Here is a 22564-nt window from a genome sequence, read left to right on the forward strand (position 1 = left end):
ACTGACTGGGCCATTCCAGAAGGCATATTTTCAAGCCATTCTGTTATTGATTTACTTCTGGGTTTTGGAATGTTGTTCTGTTGCATCACCTAACTTCTGTTGAGCTTCAATTGGCAGACAGATAGCCTTACATTCTCCTGCAAAATGTCTTGATAAACTTGGGAATTAATTTTTCTGTCAATGATAGCACGCTGTCCAGGCCCTGAGACATCAAAGCAGCCCCAAACCATGATGCTCCCTCGACCGTAGTTTACAGTTGAGATGAGGTTTTGATGTTGGTGTGCTGTGCCTTTTTTCCTCCACACATAGTGTTGTGTGTTCCTTCTAAACAACACAACTTCAGTTTCATCTGTCCACAGCACTGTGGAACATCCAGGTACTCTTTTGCGAACTTCAGATGTGCAGCAATGTTTTTTTTGGACAGCAGTGGCTTCTTCCATGATGTCCTCCCATGAACGCCATTCTTGTTTAGTGTTTTATGTATTGTAGACTCGTCAACAGAGATTTTAGAATCTTCCAGAGATTTTTGTAAGTCTTTAGCTGACACTCTAGGATTCATCTTAACCTCATTGAGCATTCTGTGCATTCAGCGCATCTTTGGAAGACGGCCACTCCTAGGAAGAGAAGCAACAGTGCTGACATTTCTCAATTTATAGACAATTTGTCTTACCACGGACTGACTTTTAGAGATAGTTTTGTAATCTTTTCCAGGATTTATGCAAGGCAACAATTCTTAATCTTAGGTCTTCTGAGATCTCTTTTGTTCGAGGCACGGTTCACATCAGACAATGCTTCTTGTGAATAGCAAACTCACATTTTGTGAAGAATTTTGTATGGGGCAGGGCAGCTCTAACCAACATCTCCAATCTTGTCTCATTGATTGGACTCCAGGTTAGCTGACTCCTGACTCCAATTAGCTTTTGTAGGAGTCATTAGTCTAATGGTTCACATACTTTTCCCAAGCTACACTGTGAATGTTTAAATTATGTATTCAATATAGACAAGAAACATACAATAATTTGTGTGATATTAGTTAAAGCACACTGTGTTTGTCTATTTTTGTGACTCTTATGAAGGTCGGATCAAATTTTATGCCAAATTCATGCAGAAATCCAGGTAATTCCAAAGGGTTCACATACTTTTTCTTGCCACTGTAATACTGAACATTAATAGACAAGAACAGCTCAAGGACAGAACTACATCATTTTAAAAAAGGCACACGAGCCTCCATATCAATACATACACACAAACTATATAGGCCAAATAGGGGAGAGGCCTTGTGCCGTAAGGTGTTGCTTTATCTGTTTTTTGAAACCAGGTTTGTTGTTCATTTGAGCAATATGAGATGGAACTGTACGCTTTCTTGCATTTGTTCTGGATTTGGGGACTGTGAAAAGACCCCTGGTGGCATGTCTGGTGGGGTAAGTGTGTGTCTCAGAGCTGTGTGTAAGTTCACTATGCAAACAATTTGGGATTTTCAACACATTGTTTCTTAGAAAAATAAGAAGTGATGCAGTCAATCTCTCCTCAACTCTTAGACATGTATAATATTTATATTAGTCCTCTGATTACAATAAAAATGAAGACGTGCCACTCTGTTCTAGGTCAAATGCAACTTAACTAGGTCTGTCCTTGCAGCACTCGACCAAACGACTGGGCAATAATCAAGATAAGACTAAACTAGAGCCTGAAGGACTTGCTTTTTGGAGTGTTGTGTAGTTCTATTGGATAGATAGATATGAATCCACAATATGTCAGAAGTTGAAAAGGCATAACACATACATTTTCTCAACGACAGGTTATGGTCAATAATATCAAAGGCTGCACTGAAATCTAACAGTACAGCTCCCACAATCGTGTTATTAGCAATTTCTTTCAACCAATCATCAGTAATTTGTGTCAGTGAAGTACATGTTGAGTGCCCTTCTCTATAAGCATGCTGAAAGTCTGTTGTTAATTTGTTTACAGAGAAATAGCATTATATTTGGTTAAACACCATTTTCCACAACAGTTTGTTAAGTGCTGGCAGCAAGCTGATTGGTCTGCTGTTAGAACCAGTAAAGGCTGCTTTACCACTTTTGGGTAGCGGAATGACTTTGGCTTCCCTCCAGGCCTGAGGACAAAGACTTTCCTCAAGGATCAGATTAAAGATATGACAGATAGGAGTGGCTATAGAGTCAGCTACCATCCTCAGTAGCTTTCCATCTAAGTTGTCAATGCCAGGATGTTTGTCATTATTGATCGCTAACAATTTTTCCGCCTCTCCCAACTAACTTTACAAAATTCCAACTTGCAATGCTTTTCTTTCATTATTTGTTCTTTAATGTATGAGTACGATGGCTCACTGTTAATTGTTGGAATTTCCTGTCTAAGTTTTCCCACTTTGCCAATGAAGTAATCATTCAAATATTTGGCAACATCAAATAAGGGAGGGGGAGACAGGAGAGAGAGAGGTGGAGAAAGGTAAGAGAGGAAATATGGAGAAGAGAGAGCAGAGAAAGACGGCAACAAAGAGTGTCAAAAAAGGAACGAGAAAGAGAATGATGAGAAAAGAGAGAGAAAAAACCATCATACTCCATCCATGTCTGGTCTAGTAGTGTATGTTAGACTATGAAGTCCTATTCTTGATAGTACCGAAGGGTTAAATCTGTGCTGTCAGTCGTCACTTCAGTGACGGAGACAGAGACCTAGCCCTTCAGTGATGCTGCTGTGAGGCTACAGACATACAGAAACCTAGCCCTTTAGTGATGCTGCTGTGTGCCTGTATAGGGCTACAGACAGAAAGAGACCTAGCCTTCAGTGATGCTGCTGTGAGGCTACAGACATACAGAAACCTAGCCCTTTAGTGATGCTGCTGTGTGCCTGTATAGGGCTACAGTCATACAGAGACCTAGCCAGATGTGTGTTTACCAGTATGGTGGAGACACGGAGGGATTTGTTAGCCAGAGAGTCTGTGATGTTGGTTGTCTTGCTCTTGTGGTTGTCCGTCATGTTCAGGCCACTGGGAGGGTCCCACGTTCCTATCTGTGGGTGACACATTTCTCATGTGATAAAATGGTAATTAGTGAAGCACGATATGACATTTTTGGCCGATACCGATATCCAATGTTTTCCTTGCCAAAAAATCCAGATACCGATAACCGATACCGATAACCGATATTTAAAATGTTAGCGGCCTTTAAGCATTCTAGTACAGTTAAATAGTTAACACACACACATGGACACAGCGGTCTAAGGCACAGCATCTCTGTGCAAGAGGCGTCACTACAGTCCCTGGCTCGAATCCAGGCTATATCACATCTGGCCATGATTGGGAGTCCCATAGGGTGGCACACAATTGGCCCAGCATCGTCTGGGTTTAGCTGGGGTAGGCCGTCATTGTAAATAATAATTTGTTCTTAACTGACTTGTTTAGTTAAATAAAGGTTACACACACACACACACACACACAGACACACACACACACACACACACCACACTTACCAAAAGGTTATTTTGTTGGCATTTACGCATGTCCCCATTACCAGTAAAACATAATCATAATAATAATCATAATCTATTTCTTTCACTTATTTGCTGTGCTGTTTCTTTGTTCATTTGTTCAGTCGTTTCATTCTCAACCAGGGTTTATATGGAACCCCGTTTGGGTCTTTGCTATGGAATCCCGTTTGGGTCTTTGCTATGGAATCCCGTTTGGGTCTTTGCTATGGAATCCCGTTTGGGTCTTTGCTATGGAATCCCGTTTGGGTCTTTGCTATGGAATCCCGTTTGGGTCTTTGCTATGGAATCCCGTTTGGGTCTTTGCTATGGAACCCCGTTTGGGTCTTTGCTATGGAACCCCGTTTGGGTCTTTGCTATGGAACCCCGTTTGGGTCTTTGCTATGGAACCCCGTTTTGGTCTTTGCTATGGAATCCCGTTTGGGTCTTTGCTATGGAATCCCGTTTGGGTCTTTGCTATGGAACGCCGTTTGGGTCTTTGCTATGGAATCCCGTTTGGGTCTTTGCTATGGAATCCCGTTTTGGTCTTTGCTATGGAATCCCGTTTGGGTCTTTGCTATGGAATCCCGTTTTGGTCTTTGCTATGGAACCCCGTTTGGGTCTTTGCTATGGAATCCCGTTTTGGTCTTTGCTATGGAATCCCGTTTGGGTCTTTGCTATGGAATCCCGTTTGGGTCTTTGCTATGGAATCCCGTTTGGGTCTTTGCTATGGAACCCCATTTGGGTCTTTGCTATGGAACCCCGTTTGGGTCTTTGCTATGGAACCCCGTTTGGGTCTTTGCTATGGAACGCCGTTTTGTTCTTTGCTATGGAACGCAGTTTTGGTCTTTGCGTGTCAAAAAAATTAAACAATGACCAGTAGATAACACTATTTGACGTGTCAAATAAGCTTGTTGACCAATCAGAACCTGAATATGACTGCACATCACAATAATTTAACACGTTCAAAATTTTTTTTACCTAGTTATTGCACATTGATTACACTATCACCTGCATTTCATGTCACAACGATTCAACGTATGCTATGATGCTGGTAAAGTTTTCTTGCCATCTACAGTGCTGGTCATAAAAAATGGATGCAAACAATGTTCTTCCCCAAAAACAGCAAAATGACATGATCCGTTTCAGTAGCTATAGCTAGCTAGCTAACTATATAGCTAGGTGTCATCATCTAAAATAACCCTAATTTATAAGACAGTTTTTATTTGATTAATGGTGGTCGGACCCATCTATGTGAAGCTAGCCACAATAAGGATTAGCTGCAATAGTGGACTTTGAGGTTAGCCTTCAAAATAAAAGTATGGCATAACTCAACTATTTGAATTAATTTGCATCACTGCCAATAACATACTTTTATTTTGAAGGCAAACTGCAAATTCTACTATTGTGCTTATTCCTTATTGTGGCTAGCTTCACAACACAAAACCAAGTCCGGTCGAGCCTCACTAACCCGATGAAGCTAGCTGGCTGCTTCTGATGATAGCTTTGGGCAACAGGGTTAAGTAGCTGGCTAACTATTTATTTCCATGAACTGAAGGACAATTTCAATAGGCGAACAACAAGTGTCAACCTAGCTAATACTTACTCACAAGGATTCCTAAATCATTGCCAAGAATAATGAAAATGACTGCAGTTTCTACGGGTCATTGCTTTTAGGCTGGTTGTATTGGTGCTAGCTAGGTACCAAGCTAAAGCTAGCTACCCCAGAAATTGTGGTCGAATAAATGATGCTTTATTACCAACGTGGTATTGCAAACTCATCATTCGTGTCCTGTGTTTGCTTGTTTGCAAACTTTTTTGTACAGCTTTTGACAGTATCTTTTTTTACATGCAAAGACCCAAACAGCATTCCATAGTATGTATGTCGTGAAGCTAATAGCAGTAACACTATTACTGTGTAGGGCAACATCTGAAAAATAGCACACTTGGTAGTGTGTACAGGTGCTCGACCAGTCGGTGAAGGCCAACATCACCCACGACAGAGAACGGTTGATTGTCAAGGGCAATAAATTCCATTATCTTGGCTTTAATGGATTTCGCTTTTTGAGTTGTCTCGTTGAAATGTTTTTATTCTTTCAAATGACTGCTCGACTTGTTGACTGTTGATCCACATAGCAGACATTGTGGGCTAGTTTAGGGATGCTGTGTTGCACATGTAGCACAACATTTTACATGGTGTCATTACGTCATGTACCTTCGTTATGTAGATATGCATGTCAGCTTTGACATCGGTTTTTCCCATCGGCGTTAAACTAGACATCGGCGGAATCAGATGTTGGCATTTTTAGCTAATATCCTCCGATTCCGATATGTTCACCGATATATCATTCATTCCTAATGGTAATTTATGTACACAGCACTGTGCCATCCTAAGACAGAACACCCCTTTCCTTAAGAACAATATGGTCATTAGAAGAAAAATATTCTCAATTATGTCATTATACTTGAACAATATGAACCAATCAGAAATACTGATGATGAGAAACCAGGAAATTGAGTAATGTAATTACTCAAGAAACCAGGGCAAAAAGGTACATTGGTAAGCAAACAGTAAAAGTATTGTATACAGTGGTGAAAATACTTACCAAAATAGAGGACAGTAGAACAATATATACAATTTACATTTAGTTTATTTTACTATTTTTGGGCTGAAAAGTCAAAAACAAAGGAAACGTTTATTTAATTATATGTGCTGTGCTGTATTTTGTTGTGATAATTATGTTTTTAAATTAAATACATTGCAAAAACATCAGTCTGTGTGATTGACAGGAGTGATGATCAGAGGGGCAGAGTTTTTACCATCATTAAGACAGGGGCAGAAGTATGGATAGAATTTCTCAGTGAAGGTGCAGCCAGTGACAGAGTAGATATGACACCTGGCCTCCACATCGTAAAAGGAGACCTGACCCTCCTCATAATCCCCAAACACCCCCACCTTCTGGGGCTTATCTCTGAGGAGGAAGTTGACAGCTGGGTCATCATTAGCTGCATAAAAATGTGTGTTCCTCAGCCATATGGTCCTGTAGCCATTCTCAGAACCCAGGAAAATGTCATTCTTCCTGTTGATGGACTCTTTGGCCACTCCTAAATCCCATTTAGTCTTCTCCTTGACTTGCACCTCATAATATAATCTCCCAGAGAAGCCATCTTTTCCCAGGACACTGGCACCCTTTGAAAACCTCTTTGGCTTGTCAGGGAGATTCTGTTCTCTAATTCCATATCTGACTTGTTTTCTGTCATTAGAGAGGATGAGAGAGGGGTGGGCTGTATCAGGGTCCAGAGTGACATCCACTGACCACTGCTGCATCCACTTCAGTTCAGCATCACACAACTTCTTTATTTCACTCCTTATTGTCTCATGCAGCTGAGACACAGCTCTCCTCATTGTCTCCACACTCAGACTGCGGGGGAGCACTGATCTCAGACCAGTCCTTGTTAGGTGGAAGGCTGCAGAGGGATGGGGAGCTCTGAAGGAGGTGGAGGTGGTCCTCAGTGTGTGACAGCTGCTTCAGCTCACTGTGTCTCCTACGTAGATCAGTGTTTTCCTGCTCCAGATCTATAATGAGCCCTTCAGCCCGCCTCTCGGTTGCTTTCTGCTTCTCCTCAACTACATCAATGAGCTCAACCTGGCTTCTCTCAATGGAGCTCACCAGAGCAGTGAAGACCTGCACACTGTCTGCTATCTCTCTCTCTCTGCTTCTCTCTTGCTGATCTCTACCGAGTGTTTCATTTCCTGAACCTTCTGCAGTCACTCCTGGATCATCTGCTGCACTTCTGCCTCTGTCTGCCCCAGCTGAGCCTTATTTTTCCATACTCTTCTTCTAGAGGGACAGTGTAGTTAGTCTTGTGGTCTGTTTTCTTGCACTGGACACAAACGCACATCTGATCAGTCCTACAGAACAGGTCCAGAGGTTTGTCATGTTCCTTCCACATCCTGTCTTCCAGGTTCTTTACTGGGTCAATCAGCTCATGTCTCTTCAGGGCTGGGGCGATCTGATGAGGCTGCAGGTGAGTCTCACAGTAAGACTAGGCATGACTTCAGAGCCTTCAGCTTTGTCCCAGTGCACACGTCACAGGCCACTCTCCCAAGCTCGGCAAAGTTTTGGTCTGGGCTGCGGCTAGCTCTCAGTTGAACTGACTTCCGGAACTGAGCAACCATCTCAGAAATGAAAGCAGTGATGCAAATCTCAGGTCTCCTGTCGAATTTCTTCTGACAGATTGGACACTGGCACAGGTCATCACTGTCCCAGTACTTTCTGATGCAAGCCATGCAGAAGTTGTGGTCACTGGCTCAGAGAACACATCCAGACAGATAGAGCACAGGAAGTTCTCTTCAGAGAGGAGATTGTTGCATAACGCCAAATCTAGACAGAGACCAAAAGTGAAACCATTGAGCAATTCCTTGAATCTCTCAGCTCTCGTAGTTGATAATTCATGAAGTGTATTTGAGTGTAAATTAAAAACTAGTTGTAAAAATTTCATTATGATACAAGTTCATCTTGATAAATGGTTTCACCATAGAGATTGGAAATCGTCCTAAATGAGTCGTAAAACAGGTAAAGACATGAACACGGTAGTTAGTCAGTCGTCTCCTCTCACCTGCTGTCTGTTCTTTCTGTTTGTGAAAGAGGTCTGGAGAAAGTTAGTTCAGAGAGATTAGTAGGTCTAAAGAGTCTGAGAAACCTTCTCTGTGAAACTTTCTCTGTGAAACCTTCTCTGTGAAACTTTCTCTGAGAAACATTCTTTAGTTTCACTTCAGCAGAATTACTTTAAAATGTTCCTCCCCATCCGATACTGCTATTGGCTACAGCCCTGAATCATAGAGCTTTTCCCAAATGTACCACAAGTTTGGTTAGAGTTTTCGTTTCTTTTGTTTTCAAAGATATCTCGGTATGTTTAAAACACAACTTAACCTTATGGAAAAGTAAGTTACAGGTATTTGGAAAGAGTAAAGGAAAATCCAAAGAAATGTTGAAAACACACACACACACCTTTTCCAGTCCGTCCTCCTTAAGACTGATCACGTCCAGGTCGAAGTCTGTCCTCAGTCCGTTGGTCCTGTTGAAGAGGATTCGTCCAGTCAAGCCATCCCAATGGGCCTAGAGAGAGACACACACACACACACACACGCACACGCACACGCACACAGACACACACGCACACGCACACGCACACGCACACAGACACACGCACGCACGCACACACACAGAGACACACACACACACACACACACACACACACACACACACACACACACACACGCACACACACACACACACACACACACACACACACACACACACACACACACACACACACACACACACACACACACACACACACACACACAGAGACACAGACACGCACACACACACACACGCATGCACGCACGCAAACACACACCACCCAATTCAACTAAAAAACTAATCCAAAGTGTCCAAATTGTATCCCTCAATTACCCATAATCCTACATGCTCTTTCATTGTATTTCAATCCTAAACCATAGCCCCACAATGTTTCCATTTCAATTAGCTAGCCGTTCCGTCTGGCTCTCTCCACACTGTCTGCATTTCACAACAACAGACAACAGAGAGGAGGCTTGTTTGACAGGTATAAGAGGTCATTACACTGTGAAGTTGGTTAGTGGTGCTTGAAGTTTCACTTCAAAGTGATTGGAGGATCAGAGAGACAGCGTGGGGAGAGATGAGAGATGGAGCGGAGAGGAGGGAGGGAGGAGGGGAAGAGGGAGGGAGGAAGGGAAGAAAGTACAATGGTTCATTCTGTAAATGACCTACAATAACACCGCACACACAATGAAAGCGCTCTCGTCTGCAAAGCGAATGGCTGACCTTAGTGACCTTAGTGACTGGCGTTCGAGAGATGTAACAGGGCTTTGATATAGACACACGCCGAGATATGGTTATGCAGACAGGTAGAGATGTCTTCCTTATCTCTGCCTCTATTATGCGTGATAGGACCCCCCCCCCCCCACACACACACACACACACACACACACACACACACACACACACACACACACACACTCACACAGTGTCCTCTGTAATTATTGGGACAGTAAAAATGTTTTCTTCTTTTGGCTCTGTACTTTGGATTTGAAATCAAACAATGACTATGAGGTTTAAGTGCAGATTCCAAAATGACACAATACATTATTTAAACACTATTTTTTTAACTACTTTAACACACACAAGTGAATTTGTCCCAATACCTTTGATTCTCTAAAATGTGGGGACATATATTTTTTCTTTGTTTTGTTATACAAAGTTGTATTTATTACAAACAAACAAAACTATAATACAGACCTAAATGGGTTCACAAGCAATAGTCATCACCTCCCAGTCATAGAAACAACACGACAAATAAAATGTGTCCAGATTCTAGAATTGTTGTTTCTACCAGTGATCCTAGAAAGCATTTGTTCATGCGATGCTACTTCCAACATTGAATCTATCCACTGTTTCAAAGTAGGAGTGGCATAACCCTTCCAAATTCTAAGGATTACTCTAGCTGCTGTAACCATACCAACAGTGATCAGTGGTGGGAAAAGTAGACAATTCTCATTATTGAGTAAATATAAAGATACCTTAATAGAAAATGAATGTCACCCTGTAAAATCCTACTTGAGTAAACTTGAGTAAAAGTCAAAAATGATTTTTTTGATATATTCTTAAGTATCAAAGTAAAAGTATAAATCATTTCAAATTCCTTATAAATTCCTCAAACCAGACGGCACAATTTATAAAATGTTATTTTACAGATAGCAGGGCACACTCCAACACTCATACATCATTTACAAATGGAGCATTTGTGTTTAGTAAGTCCGCCAGATCAGAGGCAGTAGGGAGGAACAGGGATGTTCTCTTGATAAGTGTGTGAATTGGACCATTTTCCTGTCCTCTTAATTAACCTTTACAGGATGGGTGTCCCTAAACTGGGACGGTTGTTGCTAACGTGCACTAATGTGACAAAAATGACGTTGTATACAACAGCCAACTTTCTGGGACATACACTTTTATTATGGCAACTGGTTTGATACATTCTCCTCTGAAGGTAAATAATGTACTTACATTCAGTAATCTTGCTCTGATTTGCATAGCATATCGGCCATCTGGATGTGTGAAAGTTAGTGTATCTGCTAGTGATCCATCATGTATGACATTCCTGGGAGTGTGTAAACTTACATTTTCTTATTACCATAGCATTTTTGTATGTTCTCTGTAGTTATGTACTTGAAAAGGTATCAATTGACCAATTCGACACATTTGGGCAAATTCCTGGCAGACTTGATACAAAATATTGTGCAGTAATGTAATTCTTCACTGGATCAGTCTGAAACTTTGCACACACACTGCTGCCATCTGGTGGGCAAAATCTAAATTTCACCTAGATTCCTACCTGAAAGTATTTGCATTTCAAAGATGATGGAATAAAAATAAATATATTAGTATTATCTTTTTGCAGATCTAATGTGTTGTATTCTCCTACATTAATTTCACATTCCCATAAACTTCATAGTGCTTCCTTTCAAATGGTATCAATAATACGCATATTCTTGCTTCAGGTCCTGAGCTACAGGCAGTTAGATTTGGGTATGTCATTTTAGGCGATCCTAAAATCCTTTTTAAATGTAATGAGTACTTTTGGGTGTCAGGGAAAATGTATGGAGTAAAAAGTACATTATTTTCTTTAGGAATGTAGTGAAGTAAAAGTTGTCAAAAATATAAATACTAAAGTAAAGTACAGTACAGATACCCCCCAAAACTACTTAGGTAGTACTTTTTTACTTAAGTACTTTACACAAAATCCTAATTTGTTACATTAGTTAACTCTGTTCTAATGCCCAGGAGGCATATTCTCTGGGAAACTAGAATTGTTAACCACAACCATTCCTTCAGATATTTCAAAACATCCTTCCAGAAAGGTAGCAATAATGTACATTCCCATACTGCATGTTAAAATGTCCCAGTGTCTTTTTGACATTTCCAACACAGAGAATTGTTGGTCAGACCCATTTTATGAAGCCTTGTTGGGGTCCAATAAAACCTATGTAGAATCTTATATTGAGTAAGTCTCCTCCTGGCTTCCCTTATGTTCCTCCCTGAGCTGGACAAGATCTTCTACCAGGTATCATCCTCAATTTCACACTTAAGGTCAGTTTGCCATATTGTTCAAAAGTTTTTCCAGTCTTTACTCTGCAGATGGCTAAATATTGAGTAAAATAATTCTGCTTTAAGTTTGGGTAATTCCCAATACTCCGCTATTGGGTCATTTCCTGGATTTTGTTGATAGCCGGTTAACAAACATTCAAACTCACATTTCCAGAAATGTCCCTTGTCTCCCACATCATATCGTTGTACCAAATCTGAGTACGACATTGAAACCTCTTCGTTGTACAGATCACCTATAGTATGAATTCCTTTCATTAGCCATCGTTTTCAGTACACAGACTTCCCTCCTATCTGTAGCCTAGGATTGTGCCACAGTGATGAGTATCCTTTAAGATGTGAAATTCCACATATCTTGTGTAATGTTCTCCACGCCTCTTTTGAGTGTAACAAAATTGGGTTAGGAGTTTCAACAGACTTCTCCCCTGTAAAGTGTTGATATTTCTAAACGGTTCACCCGATATGGATGAGAATCCCCTCAAGTTAAAGCTGACAGTCAGCATTTTAACCTCATAGTCGTTGTTTGATTTCAAATCTAAACTGTTGAAGTATAGAGCCAAAAGAAGAAAAATAGCTTCACTGTCCCAATAATTAGGGAGGGCACTGGATAGTAACACACACACCTGCATCTACACTCACAGATATGTCGTCACATACACAAAAAGGATAACACAGCCATAGATTCACACGGTGCATATATTACCCACTGAAGGTGAAAAGGGGGTGTGTTCAGCAGAAGTTGTGGGGGGGTGGTGGGGTCTGCTCCATTAATTAACCCAGGGGGTGATTAGAAAAGGCCCAGTGTGTCACCTGAATTGACTGATTTTAAATGGAACTGTCCCCTGGTTTCCTGTCCTGATGCTGCTGGTAGCTGGGTGGTCCAGTCGGTTTGTGCTTTAGCTAACTCCTCTCAGTGTTCATTCATTGTCATGCCAAACATGTACAGTATGTGTTGACAATGCTACAGCGCAACAGAATGAATAATATGTGTAGACAGTGCTTTATAGGTAAAGCTGTCTCAAAGGGCATGGGATTCAAATGAATAGATGAGACTCGGGGGAATATATGAAAGATACTCCGTATATTTGACGTTGTATATGCTACTACAGCACACAGTATGGCTTGATTGCATGAAGTCATAGTCACTCAATTCATCATATACTGTATGTCAATGAAACTTGAACATTTTGCACTACGGTACCTCTTTGATGAGGCTGATGAAGCGCCCCCCGAAGCGCCAGGGTTTGTGGCGGTTGCACTGCAGCGAGCTGACGGTGATCTGCTGCGACTGCTGCACCGCCACAGCCACAACGTGCACCGCGTCGAACATCAACGCTGCATCCGTCTGCACAGAGGTAGTTGTGATTGTCAGAGCGTTAATACATCATGAGACAAAAGGTCTCTCTTGCAAAAGAGATTTGATTAAATCTCCATGAGACAACCTGTGTAAAAGGTTACATCAAAATAAAGAGCATTGTTATGTCAGAGCATGATTACATCATATGAGGCATTATGACATCGGATCATTATTAAGAGCTGTACAGACACAGAGCTATGGGCTATGGATGTTCGCTGAGTACCCACTTGTCCCTCTAGTCAAAGTGGCTAGTGCCTTTACACACAAGGGCGACAGTCGACGGTGACCATAGCAACTAAATAAACAAACATTATCGATGTGCGTAAAGTGAATCGTTATAACATCATAAACATGCATAAAACAGTATTTACATCCAACACAAATCATAAACCCAAAAATCGATTAGAAAACATTGATTTGCTAGAGTGGCAAGTTAGCTGGTCCTGCTCAACAAAGATGGCACCGCTTCAAAAAATAGAGCAGAATCCTATTTCCTTGCCTCGGCTGAGCAGCTTCCAAGGGCCCGAGCACCTCCAACCTCTCTTTCTGGATAGAATTGGCTTCATTGAAAATGAATGGGTCACCACGCCTGTCACTTCTGTCTGCAAGTGCCTGTAGGCCTACTTCATCAAGGCCATTATGATGTCCGAATATTTATACTTCATAAAAGCCAATAATTGATGGGCTCCCTTGGTATTGTGATGTAGCTGGAACATTATGACATCTTGAAGCATCCCTCAAGAAACATAATGACATACTTATTCCGTCAGCAAATGATTCCATTACATTCACTGAATCATACATCTATTTAAGTGAGAGGGACATGAGCAAATGACATCGTCAAATAAACTGCATCGTAATGAATGTACTGTATTCTTGTGCTTCCAGCCACATGTTTATGTGGGCAACCTGGATTATTTAAATAAATTGTAGGACTGCACGGGCTATGTACTGTATACAGTTAACTGCAATTCAGCTCTTAGCTGCAAATGTGTAACTTGAGTAAACAAGAAGAAAACAAAGAGCGTCTGAATCATCCACTCCCCTCTGCATATCTTTAGGAGGACTCTCTCTCAGTATAAGAGAGAGTAGAGACTAGAGAAGATTATCCAGCCAACGACAGCCTTTAGAATAGCCCAGTCGGTGTCGCATCCAATGAGAGAAGCTCTCTTTGGCCGGTCAGCCTGTAACTGTGGAGACTAATGGCTCCTGATAGCTGGGCCCACTCCCTGGAGAGCGAGGGCAGAGCGGGCGCTGCTGCAGATGGCACACAGGCTACAGTGTCAGTCAGCTCCACTCCAAAACAACACACTAAGTAGATGCAATGTGGGCACGCTATCATGTTCCCTCTCTGAGTAATACTTTGTCCATGTATCCTCCTAGATGGGGAGATACACTACAGAGGTAAATTATGTGCTATGGCAAATATGATCTTGTCTGATTGTGGGACCAAATCAGGATGATTGTGTCTGATTTCATCTTGATATTTAAAATGACAACATGACACTTCAAAATTATAGTTTCTCAATCCAGCTGTAAGCCTCAATCTAAAATGAATGGAAGAGAGAAGCACCATGTGATTTCCAGATTTGTGGTGCGTATCTTTTTAGGGCTGAAGGAGACGTTGTAACCAGCAACCCACTGGGCAAAAACTGATTGGATTTCCATGTAATAAGGCCTCCTGGGTGGCGCAGTGGTTAAGGGCCATCAGAGACTCTGGGTTCGCGCCCAGGCTCTGCCGTAACCGGCTGCGACCGGGAGGTCCATGGGGCGACGCACAATTGGCCTAGCGTCGTCCAGGTTAGGGAGGGCTTGGTCGGTAGGGATGTCCTTGTCTCATCGCGCACCAGCGACTCCTGTGGCGCTAACCAAGGTTGCCAGGTGTTTCCTCTGACACATTGGTGCGGCTGGCTTCCGGGTTGAATGCACGCTGTGTTAAGAAACAGTGCGGCTAGGTTGGGTTGTGTATCGGAGGACGCATGACTTTCAACTGTCATCTCTCCTGAGCCCGTATGGGAGTTGTAGCGATGAGACAAGATAGTAGCTACTACAACAATTAGACACCATGAAATTGGGGGGGAAATTATTTTTTTTATTTGTAAAATGTAATTTCAACAACAAAAATTATATGTAATGATGTGGAAAACTGATTGGATTTTCAAAAAGTCATCAACGTAAGGGAATATCTGATTTTTTTCCACCCAACTTTTAACTTAAATCCAAAGGCATGGTTAAAATGTTTGTTGATTTTACGTTGAATCAACTAGATGTTGAAATTACGTCTGTGCCCAGTCGGAAGCTGTTATGGTTACTTGTTATGAGTACACGTTGTGAGTTCCAACACAGGCACTCCATAGCCACATCCATATTCACTTCCTGGTTTGAATGGAAGGAAGCCATCTTGTCTACAGGTTGTAGTCAGACAGTTTCGTAACTAGGAAACTGTTTATACAGTGTAAACTCCAATGTGCTGTCATTACTCAAAACTTCTGAGGAAACCCATTGCACTTACTATATCTGAGTACAGTTACTTCTTAAAGGGATTTTGTATTCATTAATCAAACCGATAGAGTCACTGAGATCTTGCAGGGCAGGGTTGTCAAACTCATTCCATGGAGGGCCTAGTGTCTGCAGGTTTTTGTTATTTCCTTTCAATTAAGACCTAGAAAACCAGGTGAGCGGAGTTCCTTACTAATTAAATAGTCAACCTTAATTCATCAATCCAGTATGGAGGGCGGAGCGAAAACCAACAGACACTCTGCCCTCTGTGAAATTAGTTTGACACCTGTGCTGTAGGGGGTCCAGATTTGAGTTGTGTCAGCATAAACATTTTGACCCCCCCCCCCCCCCCCCCCACTAAGCCACACCTCCAATATAATTTCCAAGTGTGCCTTGCCTTTCTGAGTGACTTGTAGAGTTACCACCCATGACTGTATTTGTTTTCAGTCCTGTGGCCTTCACCAAGAGTTCCTAGGCGAGAGTTCCTTCATTACAGTTACACTCTTTATGACAGTACATTAAAGATCTCATAAGGCCTTATGTTGAGGCCTAGCTTTAACCTAATACAGTGGCCATGAAACTCATGGTTTACAGGCATCAGGCTTGCAAGTTGGGTTGCAAACTTCTTTCCAATAGGGATTTCTAGAAAATCAGGGAACTTTTCCAGAATTTTGCAACCCTACCTGCAAGTTACATTATACTGGCTTCCAAAATGATGTGTAATTCCTATTGGAATCCAGCCAGAGTTAAGATATTCAACCCTTTTCTATTCACCCGCAACCTGCTTTCATACTGACTGCCAGGTTTACGAACAGTGTGAGGAGACTACCTATGCCATTTAAACTGGAACAACCATTTCAGTAACGGGTGCATAAAATCAAATGAAATTACTGGATTAGTTATCTTTAAAATTGATTTTATTTTATCTTTGTGTAGCATAAGATAAATCAATCAATCACTCAATGTACATGCAAAAACACAGATATTCAAAGCAATTCCAAAAATCTACATGCGGTAGAGCACACTGCATTTGAGTTAAAATTGACTTTGTGTTCACTGTATAGTTTAAAAAGCTTGGGGTTTACAGTGTAGTTTTAAAAAAGACTTGGGGTTTACTGTATAGTTAAAAAGACTTGGGGTTTACTGTATAGTTAAAATAGAATTGGGGTTTACTGTATAGTTAAAAAGACTTGGGGTTTACTGTATAGTTAAAATAGAATTGGGGTTTACTGTATAGTTAAAAAAGACTTGTGGTTTACTGTATAGTTAAAAAAGACTTGGGGTTTACTGTATAGTTAAAAAAGACTTGGGGTTTACTGTATAGTTAAAAAAGACTTGGGGTTTACAGTATAGTTTTAAAAAGCGTGTACAGTATAGTTTAAAAAGCGTGTACAGTATAGTTTTAAAAAGCCTGTACAGTATAGTTTTAAAAAGCGTGTACAGTATAGTTTTAAAAAGCGTGTACAGTATAGTTTTAAAAAGCGTGTACAGTATAGTTTTAAAAAGCGTGTACAGTATAGTTTTAAAAAGCGTGTACAGTATAGTTTTAAAAAGCGTGTACAGTATAGTTTTAAAATCCTGTACAGTATATTTTTAAAAAGCGTGTACAGTATAGTTTTAAAAAGCGTGTACAGTATAGTTTTAAAAAGCGTGTACAGTATAGTTTAAAAAGCGTGTACAGTATAGTTTTAAAAAGCCTGTACAGTATATTTTTTTAAAGCGTGTACAGTATAGTTTTAAAAAGCGTGTACAGTATATTTAAAAAAAGCGTGTACAGTATAGTTTTAAAAAGCGTGTACAGTATAGTTTTAAAAAGCCTGTACAGTATATTTTTAAAAAGCGTGTACAGTATAGTTTTAAAAAGCGTGTACAGTATAGTTTTAAAAAGCGTGTACAGTATAGTTTAAAAAGCGTGTACAGTATAGTTTTAAAAAGCCTGTACAGTATATTTTTAAAAAGCGTGTACAGTATAGTTTTAAAAAGCATGTACAGTATAGTTTAAAAAAGGCCTACTTATATGTTTGGGGGGTTTTCTATGTGGACTTTTCATTCCTTTGGATTATTATGAAGACTATCAAGTGAAGAGGTCAAATCAATACTTGTTTCATTTCTCACAGTGGGATTATTTGGATGTTTGATTATTTGTGATTTCTTCTGGTTTTGGAATGATCTGAATTGAACAGTTACTTTCATTGGAAGACAGACATTGTTTCTGAACTAAAACAAATATGTGACTTATCGTTTTCATTTGTGATTCAGAGACTGAGCGTATTGATTTCAGGGAATTATGGTTTGATTCTGAATGCAAGCTGAATAATTTCTGAATAGAGATCATTCTTTACATGACATCTATGCTCTCCCTTGTTTTTTGAAAAGTGCTGTTGGGTTTACTGATACCTTTATCGTGTCTAATTTCATTTTATACAGGATAAACCATAACCCTACCCTTACCCTAACCCTAACCTTAACTATATCCCTTACCTAACCCTAACCATTACCTTAGACATTTTACATTTCAACTTCAATGGGGTGGCGTCAGAGTTGGGATGTCCCAAGGATCCCGTTTAGATATTTCCCTCCCGCCTCTGCCATATCATATGAACTATTGAAATCATCCACTTCCAAACTCCAATTTAACTGAAGCTATTGAGGGCGTAGCTCCTTTCGAGCTGTCAGTGTAAATGGATCTGTCAGAGGAGGGTCAGGCAGAAGGCCGGGGTGAACAGCAGGGGGTCGTCTCAGCCTCGGCACAACTCTGCTACTCTCCTTTTCTAGTTTATCTCTCTGGGCACAAAGAATCCCATGTGTTATCTGACAGACAGCTCGAGAAGAGAGGAGAGAGGGGGAGGGAGAGAGATAGGGGAAAAGAGGGAGCAATAGCAATAGAGAGGGAGGGAGGGAAGGAGGGAGAGACAGAGAGCAAGAAAGACAGAAGGACAGAGATATAAGAAGAGAGGAAAGGAGGAAAAGAGACAGAAAGGATGGGGTAAAAAGAGAGAGAGTCAGCATTCAGCCCCCTGCCAGTCTTCCACTGTCGGCGTTGCTTTGGAGTTTGAGCCCTCTGGTGTCAAAGCCCAGATCAGATGATCTGATATTCATCCATCCCTGTTGATTCTTTTATCCCCAGAGCTTTGAGAGAGGTCAGTGTTATCTACACAGCCTGTCAATATGTATGTCTCTTTGTTGCCCCTGTGTGTTTGTTTGCTGGTGTGAGTGGGGAGAGGGGGGGAGTGTGTGGGGAGAGGGGGGGGGGGGACTGTGTGTGTGGGGAGAGGGGGGGGACTGTGTGTGTGTGGGGAGAGGGTGGGACTGTGTGTGTGGTCACAATCACATAGCTGGAAAACTCTACTGCAGTGGCTATGTATTTGTTTTAAAAATTGGCAGCGATTTTTTTATTTTACCTTTATTTAACTAGGCAAGTCAGTAAAGAACAAATTCTTATTTACAATGACAGCCTAGGAACAGTGGGTTAACTGCCTGCCTTGTTCAGCTCTTGCAACCTTTCGGTAACAAGTCCAGCGCTCTAACCACTAGGCTACCTGCTGCCCCGCCCAGTACAGTGTGTAAACATGCATTTTTATGGGCTAGTGCTGTTGCAACTGCAACAATGTTTTTGTGTATACCATGTCAAAGGCTTTACCATGTCAAAGGCTTTTTAACTCCATCCATATGACTCAGCTCACTGATAACAGACAGTGTATTCTAGAAATGACTGTAATGCTTTTGAATCAGCACTTTTATAAGAGAGCAATGAACTAAAGTGATACCAGCTGATAGACTAACCTGAAAGTGACAATCTGAGCATCCACTGCCTTTTAAATGACCTTTTGTGACAGAAACCTCTGTACGTATCGTTTCATCCATATCAAAGCTCTTTTGTAAATTGTAGATGTGGAGTGGTGACTCTTGCTATTTATTGAAACTGGTCGATACACAAACACTCCCCTTGATAAACGTGTCTGTACTTTTTGTAACATTGGTTCCATTGAAACTGAAACTCATGCCTTCCTTTAGTGTAGATTAAACAACCAAATTAAAGGATGATGGTTTTTTTGTCAGCTGTCCAGTCAAAATACACATTTTTACGGTCTTGAAAATGAAAATAATAAATGATGTGTAATTGGTTTAGGTAACAATAATGTAAATGCCTGCGCCAAAGCCAGTTTTTAGTGTCTCAAAATACCATTTGAATAGTCCACAATGTGGTTTAAATAAAAATGCGCATTTTGTATTATTGTATCATTGTGGAGTGTCACTTAAATACATTTTCCTTACTCTAACTCTAGCTGTCCTCAAGCTCCACATCACTCGCTTTGTCACAGTCTTATTCCCTATGATCAGAACCAACATACATATACACTGAGAGTACAAGACATTAAGAATACCTTCCTAATATTGAGCTGCAGGATGACATGGAGTCCCAGAATGAAACGGGAGCAACTGGGAGCTAAAGATACAGCTAAGCGGCTAGCTAACATTTAGTTAGCTGGCTAGCTAGAGCTGGGGGCTAGTTCAACCTGTTGACTTTACTTTGGATGCTTTATTTGATTTTATTATTATTATTAAGTACCAGATTTAATAAAATATGGTAATGTCTTCACTTTTTCAACCCCTGGATTTGCAGCAAACATTGGACTACCTAATGTTTTATTGATATTTAAATGGAGGTATGTTGAAGTTGGAACGTGATTAGTAGGGGTTGGGTGATTAACATTAACCACGTCTTTGTGTCCTATTTCCCTAAACCACTGTAGGTTTTATTTTCAAGTTTGGCTGCACAGCTTCACAAGTGTCATTTCTCTTGGTTATATCGTCTTTATTTTTTCTGCTTTCTAGTTATTTTGTTTGGATAACCTGATTGGAATAGATTTTATTTAGGAGGGATAGGCCCAAGTTCTGGAGACCTACTACATAGCTACGTTGTGTGGATGTCACGATTCTCAGAAACAAAGAGGGGGGTCTGCCCCCCCTACATTGGAGTTTTCCAAGATGGCATAGCTGTCAGACGTCTTTGTCCTCATCCTGTCGTGTCCCAACCACTGCTAGCAGTCATCAGCTAATCTTTAGCTCAGAAAACTCTCGGCAATTTGCACAATGCGATTCAAACCAGAGCATATGGACCTATTTTCTCTTCATATCCCCAGATTCTCATTGCAAGCTCTGAACCTTTTCACCTGGATCATCACAGCTAGCTAGCTGCAATCTGAGTGGCTACTGAGTGGCTAACTGTCTCTGTCCCGAATTAAGCACCAATTAGCCTGGAGCTAGCCCGTGCTAGGCCCATCTCCCGGCTAGCTGAAGAGGTCCACCAGCCACTCTGCAATACCTATTTTGCCAATTGGTCCGGACCCCTTTTACTGCCGGTACAGAGCTTCTTCACGACTGGACTATCGACGTAATCTGCCTGAGGGGGGAATTCAACTGGCTCCTACGTCATGACGTCCCCTGAATGCCCATCTGTTAGCCTGCTAGCCGCAGCCCGCTAGCTGTCTAGAGCATATCGGACTGTTAGCGAAATAGGTACATCGGCCAATTTCTTGGGCCACTATACCTATTTTGCCAATTGGCTTGGACCCCTTTTACTACACGAAGACCTGCTTATCCATCACGTCTGGACTACCGACGTAATCTGCCCAAGTTTTTTTTTCCTCCAACAGGCCCCTCCGTCGCGACATCCTCTGAATGCCCATCTGCTAGCCTGCTATCAGGGGCCCGCTAGCTGTCTAGAGCATATTGGACTGTTAGCTGAAGAGATCCATCTGCCAATATCTTGGGCCACTATACCTATTTTGCCAATTGGACTGAACCCCTTTGCTACACGGAACCCTACTACTCCATCACGACTGGTCTATTCGACGTAACCGCACGAGGAGGCTATAACAGACTTCCTCCATCGCGACGTCCCTATAAGTCCCTTCTGCTAGCTTTCTAGCCCTGGCCTGCTAGCTGTCTGACTAACTACTCACTGGACTCCTATGATCACTCGGCTACGCATGCCTCTCCCTAATGTCAATATGCCTTGTTCATTGCTGTTCTGGTTAGTGATAATGTCTTATTTCACTGTAGAGCCTCTAGCCCTCCTCAATATGGCTCAGCCAACCCGTTAGTTCCACCTCCCACACATGCGGCGAGATCAGCTGGTTTAAATGTTTCTAGAGACAATATCTCTCTCATCATCACACAATGCCTAGGTTTAGCTCCAATGTATTCACATCCTACCATACCTTTGTCTGTACATTATGCCTTGAATCTATTCCATCGCGTACAGAAACCTTCTTCCTTTACTCTCTGTTCCGAAAGTACTAAACAATCAGTTATTATAGCCTTTAGCTGTATCCTTATCCTACTCCTCCTCTGTTCATCTGGTGATGTAGAGGTTAATCCAGGCCCTGCAGTGCCGAGTTCCACTCCTAATCCCCAGGTGCTCTCATTTGTTGACTTCTGTAACCGCAAAAGCCTTGGTTTCATGCATGTTAACATTAGAAGCCTTCTCTCTAAGTGTGTTTTATTCACTGTTTTAGTACACTCTGTCAACATGGATGTCCTAGCCGTGTCTGAATCCTGACTTAGGAAGACCACCAAAAACCCTGAAATTTCCATCCCTAACTACAGTATAACCTTTTCCGACAAGATAGAACTGCCAAAGGGGTCGGAGTTGTAATCTACTGCCTTTACTATCCAGTTCTGTCTTACTATCCAGGTCTGTACCCAAACAATTCAAGCTTTTACTTTAAAAAATCCACCTTTCCAGGAACAAGTCTCTCACCGTTGCTGATTGCTATAGACCACCCTCTGCCCCCAGCTGTGCTCTGGACACCATATGTGAATTGATTGCCCCCCCATCTATCTTCAGAGCTCGTGCTGCTAGGTGACCTAAACTGGGACATGCTTAACACCCCAGCCATCCTACAATCTAAGCTTGATGCCCTCAATCTCACACAAATTATCAATGAACCTACCAGGTACAACCCCAAATCCGTAAACACGGGCACCCTCATAGATATCATCCTAACCAACTTGCCCT

General features: G+C 41.5%; 1 protein-coding gene and 1 pseudogene across 1 annotated transcript in view; both read right to left on the reverse strand.

Moving 5' to 3' along the window:
* The window catches only part of LOC109900537 (glutamate receptor ionotropic, kainate 2-like), a 159880-nt gene that overhangs the window by 40002 nt on the left and 97314 nt on the right, over positions 1 to 22564 (reverse strand). The window contains exons 8-10 of the mRNA XM_020496194.2: positions 12886 to 13029; positions 8490 to 8597; positions 2911 to 3024 (exon numbers count right to left, since the gene is read on the reverse strand). Coding sequence (XP_020351783.1) covers positions 2911 to 3024; positions 8490 to 8597; positions 12886 to 13029 — 366 coding nt within the window. The remainder of the gene's footprint in view (positions 1 to 2910; positions 3025 to 8489; positions 8598 to 12885; positions 13030 to 22564) is intronic.
* Positions 6248 to 8194, reverse strand: LOC116376499 (E3 ubiquitin-protein ligase TRIM39-like; annotated as a pseudogene).

Source organism: Oncorhynchus kisutch, linkage group LG12 (genome assembly GCF_002021735.2).
Source record: "Oncorhynchus kisutch isolate 150728-3 linkage group LG12, Okis_V2, whole genome shotgun sequence".
Taxonomy (NCBI): domain Eukaryota; kingdom Metazoa; phylum Chordata; class Actinopteri; order Salmoniformes; family Salmonidae; genus Oncorhynchus; species Oncorhynchus kisutch.